Source organism: Eptesicus fuscus, chromosome 2 (assembly GCF_027574615.1).
Source record: "Eptesicus fuscus isolate TK198812 chromosome 2, DD_ASM_mEF_20220401, whole genome shotgun sequence".
Lineage (NCBI taxonomy): Eukaryota > Metazoa > Chordata > Mammalia > Chiroptera > Vespertilionidae > Eptesicus > Eptesicus fuscus.
Genome location: NC_072474.1, coordinates 7052975 through 7075872, shown reverse-complemented (window position 1 = coordinate 7075872; position 22898 = coordinate 7052975). Strand labels below are relative to the sequence as shown.

Genomic DNA, 22898 nt, shown 5'->3' with positions numbered 1-22898 from the left:
GATTAGCAAGAAAACCATGAAAAAAAAAAAGACTTGAATTGTTGAAAGAGTAAAAATAATTCACAAAGAACAACAATAAAAAGAAAAACAAAAACAAAAAACAACCCCTGCCCAATTCAAATAAGTTTCTTGGGAATTATTTACCTTCCAAAGTCTATGCATCTTCTCAAAATAGCAAGAGTTCCTCTCATAAGTAACTGAATTGTGAAAACGATAAAACAGTATCCCAATGATATCCGATTTGGTATATCAATTTTCAAAATGTTAATATTTTTCTAGATGACATCTGTATGAAACCATGTGTTCTTTAATTTTACTTCAATAATATCATTTAAATCCAAAAAAATTACAGCTCTTGCATACATTCTTCAAAAGGATCAGAACACTTAGTGACAATACATAAAGACAGTGCCTATTCACTTACAAAAAACAAAAACAAAACAAAAAAACACAAGCTTGCTCATACATAGGCAGGTACACAGAGGTTTCCAAATGTATCAAATGAATCTCTCCTTCTGTGTGCATGAGCTTTGTGGCCATAATTCCTTTCATTCACTGTCAAAATCCACTCTTAACTCAGTCACATATTTAGCATTTTCATCTGTGGTATAAGCAACAATCATCTCTCTTAATTTTTCTTTAGAAAATATGTTGTATTTTTTTCTCCACAAATACATATGCACCCCACACAAATATACACAGTCAGTATGTGTGTTTTTATAACTTACATTTAAAACAAGTTATCACTGTATTATAGAGTTACTAGTGGCCTGGTGCATGGAATTTGTGCATGGAGGGTAGTGTCCCTCAGCCCAGCCAGCACCCTCTCCAATCTGGGACCCCTCGGGGGATGTCCGACTGCCGGTTTAGGCCCTATCCTACAGGGATCCCTCTTGCAATCTGGGACTGCTGGCTGCTAACTGCTCATCTGCCTGCCTGCCTGATGGCCCCTAACCACCTCTGCCTGCCAGCCTGATTGCCCCCTAACTGTTCCCCTGCTGGCCTGATCACCCCTAACTGTCCTCCCCTGTTGGCCTGATCCCGCCAACTACTCTCCCCTGTCAGCCTGATCACCCCTTAACTGCTCTCCCCTGCCGGCCTGAATGCCCCCTCACTGCTCTTCCCTGCTGGCCTGATCCCCCTAACTGCTCTCCCTTGCTAGCATGATCGCCCTAACTGCTTTCCCCTGCCAGCCTGATTGCCCCTAACCACCTCTGCCTCGGCCCCTGCCACCATGGCTTTGTCCGGAAGGATGTCGGGAAGATATTCCGACTTTTATTAGTATAGATAATTTATGTTAATTGAATATAATGCCTAGGAAAGTATGCTTAGTTAGAAAGCATAGTTTAAAGACAATGTTATATGAGAACTAATTGACTCAGGTAATTTTTAAATGAGTGAGTATATCCTATTCCTCCTACCACTGTGACATGCTATTTATTTTATAGTGAATCTCACTATAAAATTCCCCTAGGTGATCTTAGACTTGCTGATGAATTTCTACTTCAAGCCCTTACTCCCCAATCACTCTATCAAATCTGTATCCCTATTCCAGGATTCTCCCTGTAGTTTCAGATAAATATACCAATTTTTTACTTCAACAGGCTCATTCTGATGTCTCACAGACACCTAAAACTCAACATATTCTAAATTGAACTTCAAGACCACTTTCTAAATCTACTGTTATTTTTTTAGTAACATAAATCTTAGACTTTTGATTACTACTTCTTTGTATAGTCAATATCTCCCTCTCAGATCCTTTTATTGACCTTTGTTTTGTTGTTGCTGTTGTTAATTCTCACTGGAGGATATTGCTTCCAGTGATTTTTGAGAATGGAAGGGAGGGTGAGAGGAGCGAGAGAGAGACAGAGAAAGGAGAGAGAGAGAGAGAGAGAGAGAGAGAGAGAGAGAGAGAGAGAGAGAGAGAGAGAATTGATGTGAGAGAGACACATCAATTGGTTGCTTCTCACACATGCCCTATGAAGTCTAGATACACAATTTCCCAGTGGTTCAGTTAACATGGGATTGGACAGTTGTTTTGTGTGAAGTAAGATTCTTTATATCTTGTATTCAGAAAAAAATATACCAAAATGTGTGACCCTGCAGTACAGTCATCTTGGTTAATTAGTAAGATTAATCTGTGTAGCATGTCAAAGAGGCAGAGGGGCTAATACAGCCACAATATATTGAAGCAATGTAGAAAACAGACAGAGTTATGGAAGAATTTAAACCTTACCCACTTAATTAATCCACCACATTCAGATAATGATAAAGACATTCAAGATGACCCTCTTCCTCTCAACAAACAGCTCCCAAAGTTACACTACCAAATAGTGTGTGTGTGTTCATGTAGAGATATATTTACTATTTTGACTTTATAATTTAAAACTGTTATATCACTTAACATCAATTTTTATTTTGTTGATCATATAAATTTAATATTCTGTGATGTTGGAAGGCTTTTTGCATGTGAATTTCCATGATTTGTAAAGGAAATTTTCAGTTGATTATTGTCTAATTGTATAATTAGTATAATTAGTATAATTATAGCTAATTATGTAATTGATGTAAATATGTTCAGTCATAATTAGATGTTTAATTACAATACACAATACGATGCCATGAACATCTTTAAAAGTTCTAGGAAAATAGCAACAGTACGTATAGTTTGTAAAATTTAAGTACATATTTCTTCAAGATTCACAAAAATTAATTTCAACACCTATATTTAAACTTTTAAAACTACTTTTTAAAAATAAAATAAATAAATAAAAGGTATTCTATATATTTGTCAGTAGCCATTACCAATGGTGATATTTTCTAGTAAAATAATAACCATAGCCTTAAGCAGTATTTCCATTTTATTTATGAATATGGAATTTTTAAAAATATGTATTTTCAGATATCAGTAAAGAAAGACTTCCAATTCACACTGATATTTTACAACTTCAATTGTAACTCATTACAAATTTATAGATAGCAATATATGCTAGATTACATCTTTAGTATTGTGTGGAAGTATGAAAAGCATAATTATTCTTCTTAGACTTATTACATAATATGCTTTTGAATTTACATCAGCCTTGGAAAAACACACCAATTTCATTTCAGAAACACTATTTTAAAAAGTATAAAGAGGATTTTGTCACTCAACAAAATGGTTAAATAAATATTCAATTCAAATGGACATAGTTATTAGTTTAGTATGAATGGGCAAGTGCAATAGATAAATCTTACCTCGGAAATTTTATTTTATTTTATTCATTGTTATTGAATAGAAAATCCTGACTTTAAAAGAAACTTAAATTTTTAACATAATAAATAATCAGACGTATGATCTGTCATTTAAATCTTCCACAATATAATCCCAGTATACCTTCCCAGCTTTATAATCCACTTTTCCCCACATGTACTAATTATTGTTCCAGTCAACCACAGACATAGCCAATCTTTAGAGATATTATCTTTCTTCTGTATTATTGTAGGTGCTGTTGATTTCCATCTTTAATGCTCTCTCCATAGCAGTATTATGTGCCTCGATTTTGACAATAATTTTTACTTCATATTATAATCACTGTTTACCTTAACTTCTCCCATAAATATCAATAAAGTTAGAGAAGGAAACTTGCCTATAACGTCTAAAACTGGCAGAAAGTTGCCAATATCTGTCACATAGAACATCTCAGTTATGTCAATTGGATCTTAATTATACTATAGAAACATGAAGGCCATAGGATCTATAGAAATAAATTAAAATATTATTAAGTCTTTCAATACCAACAAGACTAACATGGAAAGTTCTTTCATTATGAAAGTACACATGGCAATTGGTGGCAAACAACAGTGTAAAAAAAAACACTAAGAATTAAAATATATCTATCTATATCTAATATACACTGAGTGGCCAGATTATTATGATCTCTGAATGCATAATAATCTGGCCACTCAGTGTATAGCCTATATAATAAAAGGCTAATATGCAAATTGTCCCCTTGACCAGGAGTTTGACCTGCAGGCAGGCCGGCCAATCACTCATGTCCCCTCCCCCTGGCCCGGCTGGCGGGACCCCACCCATGCACAAATTCATGCACTGGGCCTCTAATACACACACACACACATACACTGAGTGGCCAGATTATTATATGTTCAGAGATCATAATAATCTGGCCACTCAGTGTGTGTGTGTGTATATATATATATACATTTAGCACATTAAGCAAAAGGAAAAGTCAGCAGCATTTATATTTCATTACAAATAGCAAAGCCATTATACTAAGCCACCCACCACTCCCCCCCCCCAAAAAAAAGAGGTCGAGCCTAGGAAATATTTCAATGATACAACACAAAATTAATTTTAAATCTTAAACAAAGTTGACATGTAGACATAATAACTGATTCTGTTAATTCAATAACACAATTCTGGTTTGCTAAAAAATTTTTGGATTTATTTTTAATACAGGAAAAACAACTGGATATGATAACTCTAAATTAGAACCTATTTGGAAATTATAATTTATCATTGTAAAAATAAAAACCACTGGCTAATTCCATTCTGTTTCTTTGTACAATCATACTTCACAGTTTTTCCAAATTTCCAAGGTGGTTAGAAGCTACAAATAGGGCATTGTTTTCTATCAAGTAGATTCCTGGGTAAAAATGTTCTCTACATCATATTCATCTTTATGATAAAAATGGGTCCGTGAGGCTGGAATCAGCCATGAAGTTTTCAATTTATTAATTCTAATTATTTCATTCAATGGAACTTTCATAGAAACTGCTTACTCTGTACTATCTCTCTGTATTTGAAATCATATGAGACTAGAAATGTTACTGCAAGTACTACTGCATCTCTCATGAGAAAACTGGATTCCAACCAAGTTTCAAAATGGTAGCCCAGAAGGGCCAAAGGTTGAACTCTGGTGACAGCAGGTGATGTATTTTTTCTGATAAGTGGGCATGTACAGCATGCCTCAGCATTTCTTATTTTCATACCACCAGGCAGATTCACATATTTATGTTACCAGGTTAGTCTCAGTAGGCATTTGCATTTGTGATCCTTACACACAAGTATACCTACTATGGCCCATTGAAAAAGAAATCCTTGGGTCTCCTGGCAGCTATACTGTACACTAACTATATAGACTTCTTTGCCCCTGAGAGGTAATTTCTTTATAAGTAACACTCCAGAATTTCCTAAGTAAATGACCAGCTTCCTATGCATCTCTGATAAACACACACATATAATATACAAAGACTCAAAGCAATATCTCAAAAGGGTGATCAATCTAAATAAAGCTGGTTTTGTTAAATCTTACATGTGCTCTCAAATTTGAAATAGAGCAATAAATATTACATGTGACAAATAATTAAAATCAAAATGGAGGAATGGGATTTTTCATTGATTAAATATAATATATTGCCAATATCAATCATCCTCACTTCATTAACCTTAATATCAGTCTCCTCAAATCGATCTATAAATTCAACAAAACCTCACTCAAAATCTTACCAGACTTTCATAGAAATTGACAAGATGATCATAAAATTTAGGTGGAAATAGAAAGAAGCTAAAATATTCAAAACAATTTTGGAAGAGATGAACACAGTTGAAGGACTTATTTTTCCTGATTCCAGGACTTGTTATAAGCTACAGTAATTAAGGTGTGTGGTATTGGCATAAAGACAGACATATAATCAATGTAACAGAATAAATAATTCAGAAATAGACCTAATATATAGGGCCAATTGATTTTCTATTTAGGTGCCAAGAAAATTTAGTTGTGAAAGAATGATCTTTGCAATAAATGGTACTAGAACACATGTCTATCCCTCTGTTAAAAAAAAAAAAAATGAACCTCGCCCTAGCCAGTTTGGCTCAGTGTATAGAACATCGGCCTGTGGATTGAAAGGTCCTGGGTTTGATTCTGGTCGAGGGCATATGCCCAAGTTGTGGGCTGGATCCCAGTGAAGTGTGTGCAAGAGGCAGCTAATCAATGATTCTCTGTCATCATTGATGTTTCTATCGCTCTCTCTCACTTCCTCTCTAAAATCAATAAAAATACATTTTTTTAAAAATGAACCTCAAACATTCCATCACACCATAAACAAAAATTAACTCAAAATGGAAAAAGGAAATAAGTTGGTAAATATAAGTGGATAATGATGGTTTAAAAAACAAAATAATGTCCTATTGACTTTTAAATATATGTAGAATTAAAATACTAGACTCAAATAAAATATAATAAGTGTAAATATTATTAATGTATTCTATGTTTATCTCCTTATTGAGGAAGTGGTCAAGGATGCAAGCTGTAATTTTTAAGTTACCAATAAAGTGATAATAAAATAATTTAAAATTCTTAGTTAAATAAAAGAGATTAACTAATTACAAGTTTTTGATAAATACAAAAGCAAGAAAAGAGAGGTATAAAATAAAACAGGTGGGTCATATAGAAAAAAACATAGATACCAGCCATTGGATTAAATGCACTAAATACTGAGATTGTCCAACTGGATTAAAACAACAACGACCTATATACTGGTTTCCAGTAACATGTTTTTAAATATAAAGACATAGAAATTTTTGAAAGTAAAAGAGATGACTTACCATTCCTTTCCCCAACCCCTGCCTCTAAAAAACATAAAAACTACTAACTAAAATACAACTTGTGTAGTTAATTAATGACAGACAAAACAAACTTTAAGGCAAGAAGCACTCCTAGAGATAAAGAAGGACATTTCTTAATGACAATCTACCAGAGGTATACTATCCTATCTAATAATAGGAAAATATGCAAATTGACCACACCTCCGACACACCCACAAGCCATGCCCACAAGCCATGCCCACCATCCAATCAGAGCGAGTATGCAAATTAACCCAAACCAAGATGGCTACAGCCACAGAGAGCAAGGTTTCCTAGGTAACAGAGGAAGCCAAGCTTTCCGCCTGCCCTGGCCAGGCCTAAGCCTCCACTCAAGCTACAAAGTTTCAATTATAGAAGGTAAACAAATTCAAACAAATGGCGGCAGAATGGAGCTTGAGAGAGCAGGCCAGGGTTGCCGCCGGCAACAGGGGAAGCAAAGCTTTCCACACACCCTGGCCAGGCCCACCCGCTTAAGGCAACAAAGTTTCAATTATAACCCCAACACAAATGGCTACCAGCCTTGGAGGGAGCCCCAGGCTTGGCTCTGCTCCAGGCTACAAAGTTTCAATTGTAGAAGGAAAATAAATTCCAGATACCAGGGCCTCTGCTTGCGTTGCCAGGGGGCGTGGCCCACCTGCAAACCACCACAGGCCCCTCGTTCAGGCCGCCCCACACCCCAAGGGAATCCCCACCTGATCCGGGATGCCCTTCAGGGCAAACCAGCTGGCCCCCACCCCTGTACCAGGCCTCTATCCTATCTAATAAAAGAGTAATATGCAGATTTATCATCACTGCAACACACAATATAGCTGCCCCCATGTGGTCAAAGATCCTGCCCCCATGTGGACACAAGATGGCCAGCAGGAGAGGGCAGTTGGGAGGCACCCGGCCTGCAAGGGAGGGCAGTTGAGAAGGACCAGGCCTTCAAGGGAGGGCAGTTGGAGGTGATCAACCCTGCAGAAGAGGGCAGTTAGGGGTAACCAGGCCAGCAGAGGAGGGAAGTTGGGGGCAAACAGAGTGGTTAGGGGGTGATCAGGCTGGCAGGCAGAAGCGGTTAGGGGCAATCAGGAAGGCAGGCAGGCAAGCAGTTGGGAGCCAGCAGTCCTGGATTGTGAGAGGGATGTCCGACTGCCCTCGAGGGGTCCCAGATTAGAGAGGGTACAGGCTGGGCTGAGGGACAACCCCCCTCCATGCACAAATTTCATGCACCAGGCCTCTAGTGAAGAAGATAATATATTCCATCCACCAGGGAGATATAATTATTCTAAATCTGTATGTACTACTAATATATTTTAAATATATAAATCCATAGATAGTAACTACACTCTCTCAATAGCTTAGAATAGCAGACATAAAAATCAGAAAACACAGAAGGTCTGAATAACAAAGTTAACAAATATGACCTAATTGGCATTCAACAATTTTGGAATGCACATTCTTATGGGTGCACATGGATCATTTATGAAAGTAGAACATAGGTTTAGCATAGTGCAAGCCTCAATTAATTTTTAAAGATTAAAATTATTCAGAGTATGCTTTTTGATACAGTGGGATTGAACTAGAAATTAATTAAAAATAAGTTGGACAATAGTGTGGCGAAGGCCAAAAGAGGGGAAGATGGGTAGGTGAAGGTAGGCAAAGGGGGAGGAGGAGAAGAGGGAAGTCTGCAATAACGTCAATGTTAAAAAAAATTAAGAAAAAACACACAAAAAGATAGGCTTCAGAGAAAGGTAACTTGAAGTCAAGAAATAGACTCCAGAGTCAAGAAAAAAATACATTTTTAATAGAAAAAAATTATAACTAGAAAATTATCATAGTCTGGAAATGAAATGTATTAAAATAAGTTTTGTTATAACATCATTCTAATTCACAATTCATTAAGTTTTCTTTAGTGGGTGAGGCAGAGTTACAGAGTGATTCAGGAATTACTAGAAACTTAGAGTCAATTGTAACCATCCTTTGGCTAATAATCCAGACATCACCATAGGAGTATTGGCTCAATATTTAATATATATTTATTGAGGACCTTCCATGTGAAAGGCAATGTTCTCGCTGTTGAAAAGACAAAGATTCTAAAAATAGTGAGTGATAGTCAAACAAGATAATTTGATAGTTTCAGTGCTATGAGAAACAAACAAAAAATAATTAAAAAAAAGAGTAACTATCGAAAGGAAGGGATGTGCTTCAGATAGATCTGGCAGGGAAGGCCTTCTGGAGAGGATGAGTCCTCAGATTAAGAAGACGCTGCCATGATATCTAAGTAAATAACATTCTACATGGAGGAATCAACAGCATGCAAATGCTCGGCATGTCTAGGTATGGTGTGACGAGAACAATATATGAGATACCAAAGATTAGGTAAGAGAGAAAAAGACAGCCCAGCCAGTGTGGCTCAGTGGTTGAGCATCGGCCTATGAACCAGGAGGTCATGGTTTGATTCTGGGTCAGGGTACATGTCCTAGTTGTGGGCTCAATCCCCAGTGTGCAATGTGCAGGAGGCAGCCGATCAATAATTCTCTTTCATCATTGATGTTTCTATCTCTCCCTCTCCCTTCCTTTCTGAAATCAATAAGAAATATTTTTTTTAAAAGAGGGAGATCAATGCCAAATATGGTCTTATAGGCTACAATACATTGAAGCATACAATCAGTTTTTATTCATCAGTATTCATATTCACTAGAGATATTAAATCAGAAAAAAAGTTTACATTTTTAAGTGATCACTCAGATGTTTGAGTTTTCCATAATAAAGCATGAAGCCAGTAAGGAATGGATTGCCACATTCCATGGAGAAGTGTGGAAGAAGTCCTGTGGCATGGTGGACTTGTATTTATCAGGCCCATGTACAAGTGATGTGAAGAAAAATCATTGATAACATCTCATCTATGAAAAAGTCTATAAAAGCTAAATTCTTTTCTTTGGCTATAAGAGCTAAATTCTCCATGTGCTGTTATTTTAATGTTTCTATCAGTCTGACCTATAAAATATGCTTAATATTAACAAGTTAAGTACATATATAATGTAAAAGTATTGACATATGTATTACTGCTAATGATTGTTAGAGCAGACACAGATACACAGGCATTTCAGAAGGAAAGATAAGCAACATAATTAAGTAACCAAAGGCAGGAAAGACATTTTTAAATAAAAGCTATAAATGCATGTTGTTGGCAATTATCAACTGCAGCAGGTGAATCACAGAATTGGAAGAAAAGCTTGTTTGTTCTGAAATATTTTTAAGAGAATTAATGCAAACGGTCTAACAACAGAGGTACCAGCCCATACAAAGTTAGAGAAAGCCTGTGATATTCATATAGAAGGAAATATCAGTACTGAAATGGTCAAGTTAAAATGTTCTTTCTCAAAAGAATGGGAGGAAAAAAAGAAGAAAGAAATGAGTTACTTTAAAAGGCATAATCAATTGCTACTAGTTTGATAGCTCTTATAAGGTGATATTTTAGAGTTGCTAATAGTACCAAATTCAAATAAATGAGTGAAAAGTTTTTTGTGCTTGTTTAATAACTTCAAAACAAATTCCTAATTATTTTGAAAGTATAAAGTTTTCCCAGATTTGGACAAGGCCCATGTGCTCATTTCCAAGTGATCAGACCCATCTGAAGATTAGAAATAGCTATGTAATGAATAGGTGTTTAGCATTACCTCAGTGCCTACAAACATTACCACATTACACTTAATGTGATAATGTCTTTTGGCATAATAATGTTTGTAGGCATTGAGGTAATTACAAATTATAAATTCTATAAATTTAAAAAATGTCCATATTTAAAAAATAAATTTATAAAAGTATAATCATACATGATCATTGATCATTTATCTGAATTTCTAAACCCTAGAGGTATCTAAGCATTAATATACTAAGCATTTATAATTAATAAATTTTTGTTATATTTTTATTTAAGAATTTTGATTTTAGTAAGAATTGAAGAATATAGTTCCATTGTGCAGAATATATATATGGAAATTGTGACAGAGAATGATTGATGCAAAAAGGGAGAGGGGTGGGGGAACATATGTAACAGTGTTAACAATTAAAAATAAAGTGAGAGGGTCAGATTAAAACAGGTTTCAATACTATGTCATTGGTAATACATATGAACAATGATTTTTCAGAGATTTATATTATGGCAAGTAATAGCTGTTCTGTATCTTTAAGTAGCAATATACAGAAACATATGCTTATATATTCATGATATTTATATATGCTATTTTTGCAAAAATATGATATATGCAGGTATTTTGATATATGCAGATATTTTGTATTTTTTTCAGTTAATATTATCAACACTGGTAATTATATTAATGTGAAACTGGCCAGGCCTTGAACATTAAAGTAAATGGTTTACTATATATTAAAATATATTTAGTGGTATAAATGGGATGCTGAGAAATATACAAATTCAGGATAACCTTATGCCATTAGAGAGTTAAGATGTGAAACATGTAATAATTTATCTTTAAACTTTTGAAGAAATTTTTTGAAAAAATGTTTGTAATATTTTAAATTTAGTTGTATATTTCCCTAATTATGGATTTGCAATGTCTCAAAACTTAGAAAATGTGGTCAGATAAGCACCTGTTTATCTTATTGTCTATATCAGGTTGTTTATTATTATTATTACTAAAGGCCCAGTGCATGAAATTCGAACACTGGGGGGGGGGGAGGGGTGTCCCTCAGCCCAGCCTGCACCCTCTCCAATCTGAGAGCCCTTGGGGGATGACCGACTGCCGGTTTAGGCCCACAGAAATCGGGCCTAAACCGGCACTTGGACATCCCTCTCACAATCCGGGACTGCTGGCTCCCAACCACTCGCCTGCCTGCCTGCCTGATAATCCCCTAACCACTTCTGCCTGCCAGCTTGATCACCCCCTAACCACTTCCCTGCTAGCCTGATAGATGCCTAACTGCTCCCCTGCAGGCCCAATCACCCCCAACTGCCTTCCCCTGCCAGCCTGGTTGCCCCTAACTTCCCTCGCCTGCTGGCCTGATCACCCACAACTGCCCTGCCAGCCATCTTGTGGTGGCCATCTTGTGACCACATGGGGGCAGCCATCTTGTGTGAGGGCATGATGGTCAATTTTCATATTACCTCTTTATTATATAGTATTATTATTACTTTTATTATTATTCTCTAGCCACAATTATTTTGAATATGTTTCCAAATATATTTTTTTTAATTTAAGATCTTCTTTTTATTAAATAATTTTCTGTTCCTCTGTAGTCATCAAAAAAAATTCTGATTAAACAGCATTCAAATATATTCCTATAAACTTCAATGTCTTCTTCAATAATAATTAATTCTCCACTCTCAGTATATTACAGAAACATATTTCATATTAAATCCACTCTATAAAAATGAATTCAATTTTCCTTTTTCTAAAATAAGTTTTTAATGATGCATTAGATGTTTACTTTTTACATAATTAAGGCTCTACTCATAAATAATTGAAAATCAAAAATAAACAAATGAAATTCAACAGATTTTTTTTTCTAAAATCAAAGTGAAATAAATGTCAAGTATATTTCTTCATTTCTTTAAAACTTATTTACCATTGAAATGGGGAAATCCAAGTTTTTTAAGAAATATTTTCCACAAAGAAAAGCAGTCAGCAAATGTACAATTATGTACTTTATAATGAAACCTAGGTGAACTTATGAACAAAGATATGTAAGTTAGGAAAACTAATTTAATTTTTCAAGTGTTAACATAAAACTTAATGAATTACCATGTAAAAATTAAATTTTTCTTTATCATTTGAGTCTGCTGATGGTTCAATCAAGGATATATTTTTTGAAGGCCAGGTTTGAAGAAAGTATCTTTTTAAATAAATATAATATTGCATGCTGCTTGAATTAGGATAGTATCCTAACAGAGTGGGGTGGATATACTATACCTTAATTCCTACCTGGGTAAAGAATGGTTCATAAATCTCCACTCCTTTATCAGATCCTTGTAATAACACCTCCTGGCCACGCCTCCAGCTGTACCGAACAGGTGGATTGGAATTGGCAACACACCTGAGGAATACTGTTCTCTCATAGTAAAATTGTTCTTTAGCTTCGCCTATACTTTGATGAACAGTTACTATAGGATCATCCAAATCTAGAACAAAATAAAGAAAATTAAGTGAATATGTTGAGTTACATGGCTTTTGAAGTATTATTGTACATTTAAAAACTAACCAAAGAGGCATTTCTTAATTGATTTTATTGCTTATCACTAGATTCATTTTTTTCATTGAGTTACTAAACTCATTTACAGAGAAATTTCCAATGATGAACAGTAAAAACAAGTAATAGCTATTTCTTAAGATTTCTATTTGTTGAGATAGTACAAATGACCTCACATATTTACAATACTTTGCCAACAGCTGCATAAAGCAGAGCTCCAAGTAAAACATCAGAATTCAAAATCCTCAAATTCAAGAGCCTGGCTAAAACAATGAACCATAGTGACAGAGAAATAAATATCAAGCAACACAATTGACACTTTCCCTTGACATACTTCTTCCAATTATATACAACTGATATGTTAAAAATGATGAAAAATAATTATAATCTTTATAGTAGAAAATGTGATCTTGTACTGAGTTAAAGTTTTTCATTCATTTTATATTTTATAATTCAGATCATATCTGTTGATATGAAATATGTTACCAGAAGGTACTATTAAAAGTTATTAATGTTTGTTCTGAATATTGGAGCTAAATGTTTGACATTTTACATGCATCCCAAAATAAGGATGTATACCACAGGACTTAGCAAACATTTTCTGAAAAAAACAAAACAATATGTAAGTATCTTGGTCTTAGTGGGTCATATAGTCTTTGTCTCAACTCAGCTTTACCACTGTAGTGTGAAAGTAGCCAAAGACAACAGGTAAAATGAATAAAAGATGAATGTTGCTGAGTACCAATAAAATTTTATTTACAATTGCAAGTGCCCTGGCCCGATTTGGCTAATGGGCAATTGTCTGCCACAGATTGCCAAACCCTAATATACTATAGGAAAGGTTCTTTTCTTAAGAGAAAAAGAAATTAAGAAGTGTATTTGCTTTAAAACAACTGTATTTCATATTTAAAAGTTGCTAAGAGAGTAAATCTTAAACATTCTCCTCACAAGGAAAATAAAATTGTAACTGTATGTGGTGATGGATATTAACCAGACTTATTGTGGTATCATTTCATAATACATACAAATATTGAATCATTATGTTGTATATCCGAAATTAATATTATAAGTCCATTATATATCAAAAAATGGGGGAACATAAAACAAGAGCCTTAGGTTCCATATCCTATATAATAAAGAGGTAATCTGCAAATTGACCATCACTCCAACACAAGATGGCCACCCCAATGTGGACACAAGATGGCCACCAAAAGATGGCCAGCAAGGAAGAGTAGTTGTGGATGATCAGGCCAGCAGGGGAGGACAGTTAGGGACAATCGGGCCGGCAGGGGAGCAGTTAGGAATCGATCAGGCTGGCAGGGGAGTGGTTAGGGGGTTATCAGGCTGGCAGGCAGAAGCAGTTAGGGGCAATCAGGCAGGCAGGCAAGCAAGCGTTTTGGAGCCAGCAGTCCTGGATTGTGAGAAGGATGTCTGACTATCCGTTTAGGCCCGATCCCGAGGGGTCCCAGAATGGAGAGGGTGCAGGCTGGGCTGAGGGATACCCCCCTCTCTGTGCACGATTTTTATGCACCAGGCCTCTAGTGCTAATATAAACTTAGTCTATGCTTATTAAGAGTGATGCAAAAAATTAGTTATATTTAAAGATTAATTTCACTGAGCTTTACTCCTTTAGCTTTATAACTCTGAAAGGTAACTTAACTTTTGTGGTCTTAAATTTCTTTATCAATTAACTGGAATTAATATGGTACATATTAATAGGGCTGTTGGAGGAGTAAATGAGATAGTCCATAATGCCTTGGCACATGATAAATGCTCAATAAAAGTTAGTTATTATTATTATTATTATTATTATTATTGTTATTTAGATTCCCATTAATTCTATGTTGTTTATCTCACCAATTTAAAATTAACTCACTTTCATTTTAAATAGGTAAAGATGTCACTTTCACATTTGTTCCAGCTATCAAATGTTTCTACATAACACATATTTTTATGTGAAATCTGAAAAGGAGCAACCATATATATAAACATAATGGTAAGGTTTGTGAGCACATGTTATCTTAATATTTAAAAGACATTCTTCCCTAGAAAATATTCTTTTTGATATATTAAAATAATTGTAAGCATCAAAAGTAGTAAAGTAATAATTGACCTAAGGAATCAAAATCACTGGTAAATACAGAATCCCAAATTTCACCAGTTTAAAAAAAGGGCGGGGGGGGATTCAAAATGTGAATTGCTTGACAGTCCTACTTTGATTTCTTTTTTTGTAACATTCTGAGATGTTTTTTCTCCCCTCCCAACATTAGAATCTTTTCACAGTTACCTCCAGGGCCTCTAATTTTGGCAGTTTAACTTTCCAAAACAACTGCTGCTTTTCAGTAACGCTTTAAGGAATTTTCTGTTTAAATTTACTCTATTAGCTGTGCAGGAATATATGCTTTTGGTTTAAATAAGTCAGAGTATGTATGGATTCTAGCATTATTATCCTGAAATATGTATAGGTCTTTAAACTTAAACAAATAAAAAAAAATAAACTTCATCAAATCCTACAGGAGACTGATGAGCTGAATTCAGCCTTGGTGACTTGAAGAATAAGGTAAACAACTTGTGTTATGATTAATGGTAAAGGTTTTTTTTTTCCCTTGTACAAAATGACTTTTTACTGTTATAGTCTCATTTTTAGAAAATATGAAGTGTGTTATGTTGTAAAAAAGAATTCTGAAGCCAGAAAGTTTAAAAACAAAAAATAAAATGAAATTGGATGGTAAACAGTATAACAATGGTGGGTATCCTTGGGTTCCACATAGTTCAATATTGTCCTTTACAACATTCATATATCAATTTATCTCTAGCTCTTTTCTTATTAGGTGATGGTGTCAAAATGTTCAGTTAGAAATAGATGAAACTTGAATAATCTCTTAAACATGCTTTTCCCTGACCTAGATGATATTTGGGTCACTGGCCATGAGAGAATCTGATCCTATGACAACCAAACTTACTGAACATTGTATTGGCAGAATTGTATGTTGAATTCACCCATGTTTAGGAATTTCTGCTTCATAAATCTCCTAAACCATTTCTTCAGATTTAAAAATAAATATGCTAAAAAGAAGATTTACTTTAGACAAGTCAAAATAATAGCATGGCTATATATATATATTTATTTATTTATATATTTATATATTTATTTATTTATATTTATTTATTTATTTATATATATCCTATCTAATAAAAGAGTAATATGCAAATTGACCATCATTCCAACGCATAAGATGGCTGCCCCCATGTGGTCAAAGATGGCTGCCCCCATGTGGACACAAGATGGCCGCCAGAAGATGGCCAGTAGGAGAGGGCAGTTGGGAGGGACCAGGCCTGCAAGGGAGGGCAGTTGGGGGCGATCAAGCCTGCAGGGGAGGGCAGTTAGGGGTGACCAGGCTTGCAGAGGAGGGAAGTTGGGGGCAACTGGGCCTGCAGAGAAGGTCAGTTGGGGGGGGCGGACCCAGGCCTGCAGGGGAGAGCAGTTAGGGTGGACCAGGCCTGCAGGGTAGGGCAATTGGGGGTAACCAGGCCTGCAGGAGAGGGAAGTTGGGGGTGACCAGGCCTGCAAGGGAGGGAAGTTGGAGGTGACCGGGCCTGCAGGAAAGGGCAGTTGCGGGTGACCCAGGCCTGCAAGGGAGGGCAGTTGGGGGAGATCAAGCCTGTAGGGGAGGGCAATTAGGGGTGACCAGGCTGGCAGAGGAGGGAAGTTGGGGACAACCAGGCCTTCAGGGAAGGGCAGTTGGGAGGACCCAGGCCTATAGGAGAAGAAAGTTGGGGGGTGACCAGGCCTGCAGGGGAGGGCAGTTAGGGGTGACTAGGTCTGCAGGGGAGGGTACATGGGGGGGACCAGGTCTGCAAGGGAAGACAGTTTGGAGGGATCCAGGCCTACAGGGGAGGGTAGCGGGGGGTGGGGAACCAGACCAGCAGGGGAGAGCAGTTAGGGGCAATGTGGCTGGCAGGGAAGGGCAGTTAGGGGTGACTGCTCAGCAGGGTAGGGCAGTTGGAGGGGACCAGGCCTGCAGGGAAGGGCAGTTGGGGGGGACCAGGCTGGCAGGAGAGGGCAGTTAGGGGTGACCAGGCCTACAGGGGAGGGCAGTTAGGGGCAATCGGGCTGGCAAGGGAGCAGTTAGGTATCAATCAGGCTGTCAGGGGAGTGGTTAGGGGATGATCAGGCTGGCAGGCAGAAGCGGTTAGTGGCAATCAGGAAGGCAGGCAGGCAAGCAGTTGGGAGCCAGGAGTCCTGGATTGTAAGAGGGATGTCCGACTGCCCGTTTAGGCCCAATCCTACTGGAATCGGGCCTAAACGGGCAGTTGGACATCACTCGAGGGGTTCCAGATTGGAGAGGATGCAGGCTGGGCTGAGGGACACACACCCCCTTGCACAAATTTCGTGCACCGGGCCTCTAGTATATATGTCCTATCTAATAAAAGAGTAATATGCAAATTGACCATACCTCCACTATAGCCACAAGCTACACCCACCAGCCAATCAGGAGCGAATATGCAAATTAACACAACCAAGATGGCTGTGGCCACAGAGCAAGCAGGAGGCTTGGGTTTCCCCGACGATAGAGGAAGCCAAGTTCCTGGCCTGCCCTGGCCTCCACTGAAGGCTACACAGTTTCAATTATAGAAGATAAATAAATCCCCCAAAAAATGGCTGTGGCCAGTGAGCAAGAAGGAGGCTTGGGTTTCTCCGGCAATAGAGGAAACCAAGCTTTCTGCACACCCTGGCTGGCCCAGGCCTCCGCTCAAGGCTACAAAGTTTCAATTATAGAAGATAAATAAATCCGATACCAGGGCCTCTGCTTGGGTCACCAAAGAGCATGGCTGGCCTGCAAACCACCACAGGCCCCTCGCCCAGGCCACCTCATGCCCCAAGGGAACCCTCACCCTAATCCAGGACACCCTTCAGGGAAAACCAGCCAGCCCCCACCGGTGCAGCAGGCCTCTATCTTATCTAATAAAAGAGAAATATGCAAATTAACCATCACTCCAACACACAAGATGGCTGCCCCATATGGACACAAGATGGCCACCAAAAGATAGCCAACAGGGGAGGGCAGTTGGGGGAGACCAGGCCTGCAATGGAGGGAAGTTGGGGACAATCAAGCCTGCAGAGGAGGGCAGTTAGGGGTGACCAGGCCAGCAGGAGAGGGAAGTTGGGGGCAACTGGGGCTGCAGACAAGGGCAGTTGGGGGGGGGGACCCAGGCCTGTAGGGGAGGGCAGTTAGTGGTGACCAGGCCTGGAGGGGAGGGCAGTTAGGGGTTACCAGGCCTGCAGGGGAGGGCAATTAGGGGCAATCAGGCTGGCAGGGGAGTGGTTAGGGGGTGATCAGTCTGGCAGGCAAAAGTGGCTTGGGGAAATCAGGAAGGCAGGCAGGCGAGCAGTTGGGAGCCAGCAGTCCTGGATGTGAGAGGGATGTCCGACTGCCCGTTTAGGCCCTATCCTGCTGGGATCGGGCCTAAACAGGCAGTCATTCATCCCTCGAGGGGTCCCAGATTGGAGAGGGTGCAGGCTGGGCTGAGGGACACACATCCCTGTGCACAAATTTTGTGCACCGGGCCTCTAGTGTATATATATATATGATTTATATACATAGAGGCCCAGTAAAGGCAATTCTTGAAAGGGGGGAGGGGGGTCTGCACCCTCCCAAATCTGGGACCCCTACTTTATCTGCTCATCCATAAGGGATCGGGCCTAAACCATCAGTCAGACATCTCTCTCACAATCTGGGACTGCTGGCTCCTAATCCCTCTCCTGCCTGCCTGTGTGATTGCCCCTAACCACTTCTGCCTGTAGGCCTGATCGTCCCATAACCACTCCCCTGCTGGCCTGATTGATGCCTAAGTGTTCCCCTGCTGGCCTGATCGTCCCCAACTGCCCTTCCCTGCCAGCCTGTTCACCCACAACTGCCCTTCCCTGCCGGCCATATTGTGACAACCATCTTGTGACGATGTCACACAAGGGCGTTGCACAAGGGTGTGATACCACCTAGGCTTCTATTATATAGGGTATGCATATGATATGTTTAAGCAATACATACTAGTATTCATTCAAAATATATGTTTAACATATATTCTACATATCATTGAATATATACTGAGTATGTGCCTTTAGTCAGGTTTGTTGGAAAAGAGTTCCTCAGAGATATCTGTGCAGAAAATGTACAGACGTACCTCAGAGATATTGCATGTTCACCTAGTATAACACAATAGAGCAAGTATCATGATAAATGAGCTATACTAATTTTATGATTTGCCAAGACATATAAAAGTTATGTTTATACTATACTGTAATTGAGTAATTTTCAACCTTTTTCATCTCATAGCACATATAAACTAATTACTAAAATCCTGCGGCACACCAAAAATATATTTTTTTGCTGATCTGACAAAAAATAGGTATGATTTTGATTAATTCACACCAGACAGTTATTGTTGTATTGGCTTTTGTCTTTTTTTTTTTTTACAATCTAAAAGAAAGAGGCCCCTGACTAAATAGTTTAAAAAATTGTTGTGGCTCAACAGTTAAAAATTGCTGCTGTAGTCTATTACATGTGCAATAACATTATGTCTAAAAAACAATGTAAAACAATTAAAAGTACTTTACTGCTAAAAAATGCTGACCATCATCTGAGCCTTCTGTGAGTCATAATCTCTTTGCTGGTGGAGGTTCTTACCTCAATGTTGATGGCTGCTGACCGACAGAATGTTGGCTGCAGAAGACTGGGGTGGCTGTGGCAATTTCTTAAAATAGGACAATGAAGTTTGCCTCATTATTTGACTCTTCTTTTCATGAATAATTTCTTTGTAGCATGTGATGCTCTTTGATATCATTTTATCCACAGTAGAACTTTTTCAAATTTGGAGTCACTCCTCTCAAACTCTGCCACAGATGTATCAACTAAGTTTATCGTAATATCCTAAATCTGTTGTTGTCATTTCAGCAACCTTCACAGCATCTTCAAGAAGAGTAGATTTCTTCTCAAGAAACTACTTTATCTGCTCATCCATAAGAAGCAATACCTCATCCATTCAAGTTTTATTATGAAACTGCAACTCACATTTTCAGGCTTCACTTTTAATTCTAGTTCTCTTGCTATTTACACTACATTCTTCTTCCTTCCTTCACTGAAATCTTGAACTCCTCAAAGTCACAATGAATGTAGGAACCAATTTCTTCCAAACTCCTGTTATGTTGCTATTTGAGCTCTTCCCATGAATCAGGAATGCTCTTAATGGCATTTAGAATGGTGATTTTTTTCCCAGAAAGCTTTCATTTTCCTTTGCCCAGATCCATAAATGAATCACTATCTATCACAACTAGAGCTTTACAAAATGTGCTTATTAAATAAGACTTGAAAATCAAAATTACTCCTTGCCCTATGGGCTGCAGACTGAATGCTGCTAGCAGGCATGAAAAAAACATTACTCTCATATATCTCCATCAGAGCTCTTGGGTACCAGGTGCACTGTCACTGAGCAGTACTATTTAAAAAATAACCTTTTTTTTAGTAGTAGGTCTCAACAGTCAGCTTAAAATATTCAGTAAAGCATGTTGTAAATAGATGTGCTGTCATCCAGGCTTTGTTGTTCCATGTATAGTAGATAGGGAGAGTAGGTTTAGCATAATTCTTAATAGCCCTAGGATTTTCAGAATATTAAATGAGCATTGGATTCAACTTAACGTTACCAATGTTATTAGCCCGTAAGAAGAGTCACCCTGTCCTTTGAAGCTCTCAAGCCAGGTATCAACTTCTCTCTGGCTATAAAAGTCCCAGATAGCATCTTCTTCCAATGTAAGGCTGTTTTATCTACATTAAAAATCTTTTTTTTTTAATATATAGCCATCTTAATTAATTATCTTAGCTAGATTTCCTGGATAACTTCCTGAAGCTTCTCCATCAGCATTTGCTGCTTCACCTTGCACTTCCATGTTACGGAGACAACTTCTTTCCTTAAACTTCATGACTGAACTTTGTTACATTCAAACTTTTCTTCTTCAGCTTCCTCACCTTTATCAGTCTTCATAGAATTGAGGAGGATTGGGATCTTGCTCTGGATTAGGCTTTGGTTTAAGAAAATATTGTGGCTGATGTGGTCTTCTATTCAGACAACTACAACTTTTTCCATATCAGCAATAAGGCTGTTTGGCTTTCTTTATTATCCATGTGTTAACTGGAGTAGCAATTTTAATTTATTTCAGGCATGTTTTATTTACATTCAAAACTTGGTTGTTTGACATAAGAGGCCTAGCTTTTGGCTTATCTCAGGTTTTGATATGCCATCCTCACTAAGTTTAATCATTTCTAGCTTTTAACTTAAAGTGATGTGTGGGTCTTCCTTTCATTTGAACACTTCGAGGCAACTGTAGGGTTATTAATTGGCCTGATTTCAATATTGTTCTGTCTCAACTAATGGTAGAGGGAGGGGGGATGGCAGGTTGGTGGAGCAGTCACACACATACAACATTTGCTGATAATAGAGGCATGGTTCATGACACCCCAAAATAATTACAATAAAGCAGAGCACAATAAAATGATCTATGCCTGTACTGGAATGTACCTTCCAGATCAACACCTATGGGGGACTGAAGGAAATAGGATTGTTTGGGAGAAAAATTGAACTACAGTGCAATTGCAACAAAGGTCGTAGTAGCTCTAGAGAATTTTGATGTTCCCTCAGAGCTGCCCTGACTTAAAAGCCATGGAGCTAAGCCTTTATACAACCACAACCTCCCCTATTAACTATTCCCAGTATGTGTGCTTTCCCCACCAAGGTGCATGACTTTGGGAGGAACACAGCTCTGTTTGGCTTAGGGCCGTGGTCGGCAAACTGAGGCTCGAGAGCCACATGCGGCACTTTGGCCCCTTGAGTGTGGCTCTTCCACAAAATACCACGGCCTGGGTGAGTCTATTTTGAAGAAATGGTGTTAGAAGAAGTTTAAGTTTAAAAAATGTGGCTCTCAAAAGAAATTTCAATCGTTGTACTGTTGATATTTGGCTCTGTTGACTAATGACTTTGCCGACCACTGGCTTAGGGCAATTTCTAGAGAAATATTTGCTAACAGCCATCAGGTACCATAACTCTCAGCAGCTGGAGAAATGGGTCCTTCAGTCCTGAGGAAGAGATATGGCTGATGTGCTATAGCAATCACTTAAATCCACTTGCTAGGCATGATAATTCACTCTACCTTAGAAAAGCTACCAGAAGATTCTGTTTAGCCAACTTTCTGGGGAAATTTTTCAAAAGAAATTATGCTGGGATGATAGCCATCATCTCCTTCTACTATTACCATTCTAGATTGCTCTTATCCTTAGTTAGTACACCTTTTGGTGTAAGTACCTGGTGAGGTTACTGGATCTTTTTAACTAGGGATTTTGATTCCCTGGCCACCATGTCCTTCTCAAATTATTACTGATATACTTATCTGTTTAACACCAATACTGGACAATGGAATAATAAGAAATGACTCTGGATCAACCGGGTATCAAATATAGTCTTTACTGCCTACCTCTGTATCTGTAGAAGTGGCACAAAGGGAAGGGAAGGGAAGGGAAGGGAAGGGAAGGGAAGGGAAGGGAAGGGAAGGGAAGGGAAGGGAAGGGAAGGGAAGGGAAGGGAAGGGAAGGGAAGGGAAGGGAAGGGAAGGGAGGGGAAGGGAAGGGGAGGGGAGGGGAGGGGAGGGAAGGGAAGGGAAGGGAAGGGAAGGGAAGGGAAGGGAAGGGAAGGGAAGGGAAGGGAAGGGAAGGGAAGGGAAGGGAAGGGAAGGGAAGGGAAGGGAATTCCTACCTCCAGCTGATCATGTGGGCCAGTCACTCGTGCCAGGATGGTGACTCTTCTTATTTATACTGTTTCCTGACACTGAAAGCCTAAAGTAACTGAGTCATAGCGATGGTTTAAAGATTAATGGGACTCTTGTTTTTATTAATAGCTTTTTCCTTTTCTGAGAATTAGGACTTCTAAACTGGCAGAGTCCACAGATGCGGGAAGGGAAATATAGATTCCCCAAGTGAATCATTGAACGTGATAGTAGTAAGTGGGGTCATTCCTTGAT

The 22898-nt window shown here is 38.2% G+C and overlaps 1 protein-coding gene across 1 annotated transcript in view; it reads right to left on the bottom strand.

Annotated features, from left to right (window-relative positions):
• The window catches only part of MDGA2 (MAM domain containing glycosylphosphatidylinositol anchor 2), a 1000910-nt gene that overhangs the window by 358135 nt on the left and 619877 nt on the right, over positions 1 to 22898 (bottom strand). Inside the window, exon 4 of the mRNA XM_054725417.1 lies at positions 12571 to 12767. Within this exon, the coding sequence (XP_054581392.1) occupies positions 12571 to 12767 (197 nt within the window). The remainder of the gene's footprint in view (positions 1 to 12570; positions 12768 to 22898) is intronic.